At 39.8% G+C, this 11,174-nt stretch overlaps 1 protein-coding gene across 1 annotated transcript; it reads left to right on the forward strand.

Moving 5' to 3' along the window:
• The first annotated feature begins 10,369 nt into the window (after positions 1-10,369).
• Positions 10,370-10,972, forward strand: LOC130673911 (uncharacterized). Its single transcript, XM_057479126.1, has one exon. The coding sequence runs from the start codon at positions 10,370-10,372 to the stop codon at positions 10,970-10,972; it is 603 nt and encodes a 200-aa protein (XP_057335109.1).
• Positions 10,973-11,174: the final 202 nt, after the last annotated feature.

Genomic DNA, 11,174 nt, shown 5'->3' on the forward strand with positions numbered 1-11,174 from the left:
CTTTAAATAAATACTTGTCTTAGCATTCAATACAGCGTCTTGCTACAATTACTTAGTGCATGAACACTATACGTTATATATTATTATAGTTATAAATAATATATAATTTTTTTTCAATATCTCTCGTAACAAAATAGTTACGGGGCTAAACCTTAAAGGTCCTTCGAGCTGGATTAGTTAAAATTGATTAACTTTCCAGTGGCATCTTCTATTTTTTGTGTTATAATTACGTTGCAATTGCGCAACTTAATTAATATCGAGTCAGTGCGTGTTCAACAAGATTTAAGTGCAATCAGAGTTTACAGTATCAAGCATCGACCGGTGAACCTATCTCCATCGTCTGTTCCTGTTCAACAACTGTTATCCAGTGGAAACGACGTCGGCTGTTCCTGTTCAACTTCTAGTATTTAGAGTCTGCAGTGCTTTTTCATCAAGTTTTGTAATCATCATCCAGTTGATAAAGTAAGTTAATTGACTTCCTATTTCCTTACACTTCTTAATTATATTATTCCATTCCTTGAATATTTTTGGTTATTGCCTTTATTTTGATTTTTCTGCGTTTCATTATCATTATTATATTAAATTCACTATCTCACTATGACGGAAGCTCTTATTAAATCATTGGCCAACAAACGGACTGATGCCAAGAGATCTTTAACTGCTTATTCTAATTTTTTGGCTAAATTTGGACCAGAAAGTGATGTCTCGGTTCTCGAAAAAAGGTTTCGCGAAATAGAGGAAGTGCGCAATAAATTCCTCGGGTTTCAAGAAGATCTTGAAGGCTTGCAGGATGAATCTGATGAGTTTTTTGCACATCGTATTGAATTTGATGAAATGTATTTTAATGAATATGGTATCGCTACTAAACTTTTGGTGCAGTATTCAAAAAATTTCGCCACGCCTGCAGCTCCTTCACAAGATTCGTCTCAAAATATCGCGCCACAGCAAGAAAATCTCAATGCTCACGATACGGAAGCAATACCAGTAACTTAACGCTTCCAATTAATAATGAGGTGCTCGACCCGCCTGCAGCGATCTCAACAAGCCAGGAGCAAGTTTTTCCTAGGCAACCCGACCCTGGTCAGCAAATTGGAGTTTCTCATGATTTGAGTCCTCGCAATCAACCGCAGTTAATGCCTCAAGCTGCGCAAAGCTTCTCGTATGATCCTTATGCTAATACTGCATCCGGATTGCCGACTATTTCGTTGCCAACTTTCAAGAGGACTTATGACACTTGGTTGGGTTTCCATGATTTGTTTAATTCTCTTGTTCATAAGGATTTAAATATCCCACCTGTTCGTAAGCTGTTTTATTCAAAAGGTTGTTTGAAAGGTGAAGCAGCTGAGATAATTGAGGCCATTGAGGCTTCTGATGAAAATTACGAAGTGGCTTGGGAACTTTTAAAAGGAAGATATGATGATCGTAATTACATACGGGATTGTCATATTATAGCCATTAGAGATATGCCTTCTTTATCTAAGGAATTATCAGTGCGATCTTTCCTGGATAGCTTACAGAAGCACTTACGTGCTCTCAAGGCTTTGAAGGAGCCCATAGCTTCATGGGACTCCATCTTAATCGTTATTCTTCGTGAAAAACTTAACTTTTCCGCCCGTGAACGGAGAGAGGATGTCAGTACTGGTGCAGGTCGCTCTACTATTAAAAATTTTATAGAGTTTCTTAAGCGACGCGCTCAATTAGAAGGTGTTAGAGCGCAGACTTCAGCTCCAAAACCTGTAAAAGAAAAGCCGAGTTCTCGGCATCATAATAATGATAATAAACCGCAGCAATCATTCATGGCTGCCACGCATGAGCAGTGGTGTGTATACTGTAATGAAAACCATCAAGTATACACTCGCAGCAAGTTCGCTGCCTTAACTCCTTACGATCGGTTCGAAGCATCAAGAAATGGGGGTTGGTGTACCAATTGCTTAAAAAAGAACCACCGATCGTTCAAATGTACATCTCAACCGTGCCGTAATTGTAAGCAAAAGCACCATATGCTTTTGCACTTTGGAAAAGGTAATGATCATTCTGGTCAAACTAATGGAAATCAAGTTTCGTCACATTTTGCCACAAGTACTACGAGCATGCATGTTCAATCACCATCACAAGCGGTATTAGCCACTGCTATCGTTGACCTAGTTAATAGTCAAGGTAAAAGTAAACCTTGTCGTGTATTTTTGGATGCGGGTTCTCAAGCGCATTTTATAACTGAGGACGTTGCAAATTTTTTAAATTTCGTTAAAAAACCTACAAATACTTTTGTCATAGGCATTGATAATACTTCTACTAATTTCAATTTCTCTGCACGTGTTACATTGCGTTCTCGTGTCAGCAAATATGAGAAAACGGCTGATTTTTTAATTATACCTCAAATCAGCCAAACTATGCCTTCTATTTCTATCAATCAGGCTGCGCTCGATTTACCTCAAAATATACAACTAGCAGATCCTGATTTCTTTAAGCCTTCCAAGGTGGATGCCTTGATTGGAGTCAAATTATTTTATAAATTGCTCAGCGTAGGGCAAATATCATTAAAAAACCACTCTGAGGCGGTATTGCAAAAAGTACAATTGGGTTGGACTGTTGCCGGTGAGCTCAATCAATTTCCTCAGGTTACAAGTGTATCTTGTCATATGGCTGTTCAGTCAGGCCCTCCAGACGTAAATTTAACTCGTTTTTGGGAGCTTGAGGAACTTTCCGCCGCCAAAAAGTATAATCTTATTGAAAGATATAGCTCATTCAGCAAGCTACAGAGAGTTATTGCATACATAATGCGTTTGATTTACAACGCCATATCTAATAAGCAGCGCAAATTGGGTCCATTAAGCACCGATGAACTTTCGCAATCTCATAATTTAATTATTAAAATGGTCCAATTATCATCATTTAAAAAAGATATCGAATTGATAAGTAGAGGTGAACAGCTTCCTGCTACTAGTAAATTAATTCCATTGAACCCAATTTTGGATGACTGTGGTATCCTGCGTGTTGGATGCAGGATCGCACATGCTTCTATAGCCTCGGACCAGCGCCATCCTATTTTATTGCCGAGCCAGCATCATATTACAAGGATAATTATACGAGCAGAACACATAAGGCTTAAGCATGCGGGAATACAGTCGACCCTATATTCTGTACGCCAGGTATATTGGCCTTTGAACGGCCGGAGTACCACGAGGAGCGTAATTCACAAATCTGTGCCCTGTTATCGTGCTAAGCCACGTCTTTTAGATCATCGTATGGGAATTCTACCTGCTCAACGTAAGACCTCTTCGAGGCCCTTCCTTCGCGTTGGTGTGGACTATTGTGGTCCCTTTTATATTAAAGAGAATCGTCATCGAAACCGCGGTCTCATAAAGGTTTATGTAGCGGTATATATATGCATGTGCACAAAAGCTGTGCACTTAGAACTCGTCAGCGACCTCACAACGGAGGCTTTTATTGCAAGCTTGAAGCGCCTTTTTGCGAGAAGAGGAAAATCCGTAGGAATTCACTCCGACGATGCCAATAATTTTGTTGGAGCTAAAAACGAGCTAACAGAGCTCTATAATATGTTCAATTCTGAAGCACATTGGAACGCTATATTCAATTTCTGTAATGAAGAGAAAATCTCTTGGCATTTTATTCCTCCCAGGTCTCCTCATTTTAGAGGGATTTGGGAGGCTGCAGTCAAATCATTTAAACATCACCTCGTCCGTACCGTAGGTGATGTCTTGCTTACTTTTGAGCAATTAGAGACATATATTATTGAAATAGAGGCAATACTTAATTCTCGACCCATATCTCCTATGTCCTCTGATCCCAACGATCTTCTCCCATTGTCTCCTACCCATTTCCTTATTGGTAGCCCATTGACTTCTTTTCCAGAGATTGACCTTTCGGAAACACCAGCTAATCGTTTGTCAGCCTGGCAGCATGCTCAGCAGCTTTAGCAGCACGTCTGGACACGCTGGCATAAGGAGTATCTGCAGCAACTTATCAAATTCAGCGGATCTCGTTCACAACCTCCTAATCTCAAGGTCGGATCATTAGTTCTCATTTTTGAGGAGAATTTGCCTCCTTTAAAATGGGCTCTAGGACGCATCGTCACCGTACATCCGGGCCAGGATGCAATTGTAAGAGTAGTAACACTCAAAACCAAAACCGGCGAATACCAGCGATGTGTCAAGAAGCTCTGCCCTCTTCCCATAGATGGAGAAGATGATGACTTCACCCCATTTGATTGAACCAGACCGTTTAAGGGGGGCGGCATGTTCAGTCGCGCAATTATAATTTTATATATTTTAATTTAAATATTTTTTATTATATTTAAAAATAATTATTTTGTCTAGACTTTAGATTTTTAATTGATCTGTTTCTAATGCATTTTTTAAATGAACACTTAAATTTCATTTTTTACTTGAGTTTAAAGCTGCTTATTTGTTCATTGCAGTCTTAGGCTTAAAAATTATAGTAAGTTGTCGCCAAAAAACTGGATTTTCCCAGTCATTAAAGTATTATATTTTAGAAAACATTCAAATATTTATAGCAGAACAGATGGGTATTCCCGGTCATCCTCTTATAGTCATAAAGTGTACATTTAGACATTTTTGTAATCTCTTAGCAATATTCTGGGTTTATTTCCTTTGTTGTAGTCTGCAAATTATTATAAAATTCAGTAGACGTACTTATAAGTTTGGTAAACATTGCTATTAGGGTCCAGACATGCCGTTACCTCAATTATCCTCAGGTATGCTCTTGGACCCAATGACGTCAAACCTTGCACCTGGCCTCTCTCACGGCCTACACCTTCCCAAAAACTGTCCCTTGTTAATTACCCCTCCTTCTGGTCACCTGACCTACTTGCCATTCGTTGACAACTTTTCCTACTTCCTATTTCCCCATTCCCACTACTAAATGTTGTAATGACCCACGCCCTGGGTCAAGTTATCTCAAAATATTGTAAACTATTGCAAGTTCAGTTACTCTTGGAAGTATCACAGCGCACAGTCGCATAAATAAAAATACTAGTTCACTTATATCTTGAATATATTTTTTGGTGCAAAACTTATCCCAAGTCTTGCACGTAACAACAATCACTTACGGTAAACCAACCGCGAGTCTAAACATTGGTCCTTCGAGCCGGATTAGTTAAAATTATTTAACTTTCTAGTGCCATTTTCTATTTTTTGTGTTATAATTACCAATGTTTAGCCCCGTAACTATTTTGATACGAGAGATATTGAAAAAGAATTATATATTATTTATAACTATAATAATATATAACGTATAGTGTTCATGCACTAAGTAATTGTAGCAAGACGCTGTATTGAATGCTAAGACAAGTATTTATTTAAAGAGATGAACAAGAGACTGAAGCGTGGTTGCTTCAACATTATTGTACTTAACACTAACTTATGAGATAGATTGCAAAAAATTACTTAGTTGGACAAACAAGCCGGGAGGGGATGGAAATTTTAGTAGTAGACTAAATTGAAGGAAATGGAGGAAAGTAATTGGAGAATAATTAGGGAAGTAGGGACTAGTGACCTCCCAAGAAGGGCAGGACTCAGTTAGACGTGACGTAGGAGTGAGATTTTGGGACCGGGAGATAGAAGTACCTGAGAAAAGTCGCAAAGTCATAAACATGAAGGATTACAATTTTTACTTTTAAAAGATTAAAACTAGGCAAAAAATATTTAACTTAATGGACAATGGCATGTTTGACAAATATATAAAAATATTTCTATGAAAGCAGTAAAGAAATGTTTGAAAATAAATTTTAGGTGTACATGGTAGCTTACTTTGAAAAGATTGGGAAAACCAAGTTATTGTTCCAGGGGTCATCTTAAAAACATTTATAAAATAAAGTATTGGGAAAACATTATAAGACTAAGAGCTTAAAAAAAATGAATAAGAAAAAATGTGCAGCTACCAGGCTTATTTCATAAAAATATAGAATAGGCAAACAATAGAATTAAGTATTTTTACAAGACATGATTCATACTAAAATTACAATCGTTTTGTATAGAACTATTTGATAATTAAATATTAAAAATTTTATTATTTAAATTTTGATTTAAAAAATGCAGACAACTAAACATGCCGCCGTCCTTAAACGATCCTAGTTCAATGAGATAGGGTGGACATTTTACTCCAGAGGCAAAGGGCATAGTTTTTTAGTACAACGCTAGTACTCGCCATTCTTAGTCTTCAGAGTTACCACGCGTACTATGCCATCTTCTCCTAGATGAACAGCAGTGATTCTGCCTATGGACCAGGCCAGGGGTGGTAGGTTGTCCTCGAGGATCATCACCAACATTCCCACCTGCAGTTGAATGTTGTTTCCAGATCGGTGATGTGAACTGTTGAGGGGCAAGGTTTACAGTGCTAGTATGTTCCAGAAGTTACCAGAATGTATTAGCTATACTAATGACCATTGCCAATCTATGTATAGTGGTTTGTTCTTACTAGTACACCATCCTAAACGGACGTGTATCTTGTATCTATATATATTGTTATATACCTGTAATATACTTAACGTAATAACCACGAATACTAATATCTTATTTATTAATAACCTGCCCGTCCTTATCATCAGGTTATGGGTCCAGATAACGTGGGTATCCCATCGTTAAGATCAAAGTGGTTGTTAATTAAATAAAGTAATTAATTAGTAGCACGTGAAAAACGCGCGAAAAGCATCGAGAAGTTTTGATAGCGTGCAGCGGCGTGGAGTTCGTCATTGTGAGACACTAGGCTTAAGAGCTCGAACAATTTCGGCGGGAAAACCGTTGTGTGCTGTGACTAGCGTAAAAGTTGATAGTGTCGATTTGTGGTTCTTTAGTGATCAGTAAAAAATGGCTTTTTCAATTAAAATAGATCCCCTTACTAGAGAGAATTACCAGTCGTGGAAAACACAGATGAAGGGTATTCTAATGAGTCATGAAACGTGGGAATATGTTGTTGGTGAAAAAACCAAACCCAGACCAGGAACAGAAGATATCGCAGCGTGGGTCAAAAAGGACAGAAAGGCGATGGCGGATCTTTTGATAGCATTGGGGACAGACAAGGCAGCAGCATACGATGACTTGGAGACGTCGAAGGAAATCTGAGATAAGATCAAGGCGACGTACGAATCTGGGGGACCGGCGCGAAAAGCTTACCTTCTGAAAAAGCTAACTTTGTTAAAGATGACAGAGGAAGATGTTGTGAGGAAACACATCACCGAGTTTACAGAGACAGTGAAAAGACTGCGAGAGGTCAAGCTGGAGATAGCCAATGAGATGTTGGTGATCCTGTTGTTAAACAGCTTACCAGAAAGTTACACAGTGTTCTAGACATCGATAGAAACACAGAAGGAGTTACCATCACTGGACGAACTCTGGGTCAAAATTCTTGAATACCAGGAGGGACATGCAGAACAACATGTCGAGCCAGCACAAAGAGCAATGTATTCGAGGTAAAATCAGAGGAGACAACGTGGACAAAATGGCGGAAAGCCAAAGGTGTCGAGTTCTCGGGACGAGAATTTTCGGCGGGAAGTCGAATGTTTCAAGTGTCATAAGAGAGGGCACATCGCAAAGAACTGCCCAGAAAGAAACAGAAGAGAATACAGTAGTGCGAGAAATGTAAATGAGTCATCGTTAAGTACCAGTGAACAAGCTATGGATAGTAGTAGTGGTAACGCGTGTTGGTGTATAGACAGTGGGTGCGACCAGTCATTTGTGTAACAGTAGGAATAAGTTTAGTGAGTTTAAGCCTGAACATGCAGCGTTGAGCCTGGCAACTGATAAAAACACTAAAATATTGGGAACGGGAAACGTTTCGGTGAAAGTGTCGACGGGTAAAAGACAATTGGACATCGGGTTTAAGAACATATCATATGTATCAGATTTGAGAACCAATCTATTCTCGGTGGCACGGGCTATAGACTTTGGACATACAGTGACCTTCAGGAAAACTGAAGTGGTAGTGGTAAATAAAAATAATGATGTGATTATGCGCGCGCAAAGACACGGGAACCTGTACTTTATAAAAGACATCAAAGACAGTGTTAACAGTGCCGTAACTAGTGAAAAACTAGGGATAGATAAGCGGCATGAAAAGTTGGGGCATGTAAATGAGCGAGACCTGAAGCTCATTGCCAAAAATAAATTGGTGTATGGCTTGGAAATAAGCGATAGTGAAAAATTATCAGAGTGCAAGTATGCATACAAGGAAAACAGACCAGATTACCTTTTCCCAAGACCAGTGAACAAAGAACTCAGAAGTTATTAGAAATAGTGCATTCAGATGTATTTGGACCAATGCGACACACATCTAACTCAGGGAAAAGATATTTCGTCACCTTCATTGATGGCAAGTCAAGATGGTGTCAGATATACTTAATGAAAAATAAATCTGAAGTCGTGGAGAAGTTCAAAGAATACAAGAGCGAGGTGGAAAACCAGACCGGGGAAAGGATAAAGGCTCTACAATCAGACGACGGAACGGAATATTGTAACGGGGAATTCAACGAATATCTACGGAAAAATTGAATTCGGAAAAGATTGACGGTACCTCACACGCCCCAACAGAACGGCATTGCGGAGAGAAAAAACAAAACACTGATAGAGATGGTACGATGTATGATGCGGCAGGCAGGGGCACCCCCTCACCTGTGGGCCGAGGCGTTAAGAAACGCAAACTATACCAGAAATAGATGTCCGACCAGTGCGTTAAACGGAGAAATACCGTATTGTGTGTGGTGGGGAAAACCCCTTCCAGTAAAACACATGCAAGTGTTTGGAACAAAGGCTTTCGTCTTGGATAAGACGCAAAAACGCGGGAAACTAGACTCCAGATCAGTACCAGGGGTATTTATAGGATATGCACTTGCCTCGAAGGCATATCGTGTCTATTTTCCACAAGATGGATCAGTGAAAACTACACGGGATGTGAAGTTTGTCGATCAGATTAGTTTTGAGGGCGAATATAAGGAAATATTTAAAAACGAGAGAAACACTGAGGTAATAGAGGAGCATTGCGAAGAGAAGTGTGATGAGCAGTGTGAAGAACTCGAGATGCCGAGCGAAGAGCCAGAGAAGCCCGAACCAGAAACGAAACTAGAGAGACCCCAGAGAAAGAGAGGTGCTACAAAGTCTTGGGAAGGCGTAGAGTTACCCAGCAAGAGAGGCCGGGGACGACCGATGTACATTCGGACAGGATCGGTAGGAAGACCGAAGAAAGTATACGTCACAGTACCAGACGAACAGAGTGGAGATGACCACGAAGCTGCTACCGAAGGAGAGAATGAAGGAATAGAAGATGATGCGATGGAAGAAGATGTTTTCGCATATCTGACAGTGACGGAAAATCTGACTACATGGAAACAAGCGAGCAAGACAGAAAATGCGGACTCGTGGAAGATAGCATTAGAAGAAGAGATGCTAGCTCAAATAAAGAACAAGACATGGGAAATCGAAAGGAGAGCCAGAAACAGAAAGGTAATCGGAAGTCACTACGTAGTTTGCACTAAATTTGATGGCAAAAGAAAGGTCAGATTATTAGCAAAAGGGTGTTCTCAGAGGCCAGGAGAAGATTTCACCGAGACATTTTCACCAGTAGTGAAGTCAACGTCAGTGAGGATCATGGCAGCGATAGCAGCGGAATGCAACTTGAAAATTCACCAGATGGATATAGTTACCGCATATTTAAACGGTGAATTGCGCGAAAGTGTATACATGGAAGTGCCCGAGTGTATGCATGAGATTATCGAAAAAATAAGTGCGGGTGAGCCCATCGGTTTAGGCGGAAAGATAATACGCGACGGGAAAATAATAGAAACCGTAAAGCGCTGGAGAGAGGGCTTGAAAGCGGGGAGTGACAGTGTATGTGCTCTGAAAAAGTCGTTGTATGGGTTGCGCCAAGCCGGGGTTGAGTGGCATCGAAAATTAGTAGATATAATTAATTTATGAGGTTTTAATGCAGTGCCACACGACAAATATCTGTTTGTGAACCGGAAAGGTGACAGTATGATGTATATAGCAATATACGTAGACGATATCTTATTAGCTAGTGACGACGAGGCCTGGATAGGTGAAATAAAGAAAGCGTTGTCAAAGTCATTCGAGACTAAAGATCTCGGACTAGTTAAAAGTTGTATAGGTATCGAGTTTGAGCGGGACGAAAAGTCACGTGTGTTCTTGAGACAGAGACAGTATGCCAGGGCCATACTTAAACGTTTTGGGATGGATGAGTGTAAGCCGATAGACACACCCGTCGAGGCTAAAAGTAATTTAGTAAAACCAGAACGTGTGAGTGAATCGGAAATGAATAAGTATCCGTACCAGAGTTTAATCGGAGCGTTGTTGTATCTTGCGATAACTACAGGCCAGATATAATGTACGCGGTGAATTATTTAAGTCAATTCAATACCAACTACAATGTCGAGCATTGGAAAGCCGCGAAAAGGGTTTTGAGGTATTTGAAGGGTACGTTAGATTACGGGTTGAGATTTGAGCAAACCGGGCTAGCTCTATTTGCCGTTGTAGATGCTAACTGGGGAGGGGACTCAACGGACCGTAAGTCGTATACGGGGTATGGATTCATTCTGGCGGGATCTGTAATTAGTTGTGAAGCGCGTAAACAAAAAACGGTGGCACTCTCAAGTACAGAGGCAGAGTATATGGCGGTAGCGGAGGCTACTAAAGAGGCCCTATACTTGAAAGGCCTGTTAGTAAGTTTAGGTATACAGGAAGAATCAGAGACTGTCACGATACTGAATGATAATCAGAGCGCAATCAGTATGATCAAGAACGATGTATATCACCAGCGTACTAAACATATCGATGTAAGACATCATTTTGTAAGAAATAAGTATGCGTGCGGTGTGATAGATGTAAAATATCTGTGTACAGAAAGAATGCCAGCAGATATGTTTACAAAAGGTTTGAGTGGTATTAAACACAGAAAATGTGTGAGCAATATAGGTATTGTAAATTAGTGTGTGTGAGCTTGGATTAGTATGCACGTACTATATAACTTAAGAGAGGGTGTTGAGGGGCAAGGTTCATAGTGTTAGTATGTTCCAGAAGTTACCAGAATGTATTAGCTATACTAATGACCATTGCCAATCTATGTATAGTGGTTTGTTCTTACCAGTACACCATCCTAAACGGACGTGTATCTTGTATCTATATATATTA

The sequence above is a fragment of the Microplitis mediator genome, chromosome 8 (genome assembly GCF_029852145.1).
Source record: "Microplitis mediator isolate UGA2020A chromosome 8, iyMicMedi2.1, whole genome shotgun sequence".
NCBI classification, from domain to species: Eukaryota; Metazoa; Arthropoda; class Insecta; order Hymenoptera; family Braconidae; genus Microplitis; species Microplitis mediator.

Coding starts and splice junctions, on each gene's coding strand:
- LOC130673911 (XM_057479126.1), top strand. CDS start 10,370: ATGTACGCGGTGAATTATTTAAGTCAATTCAATACCAACTACAATGTC.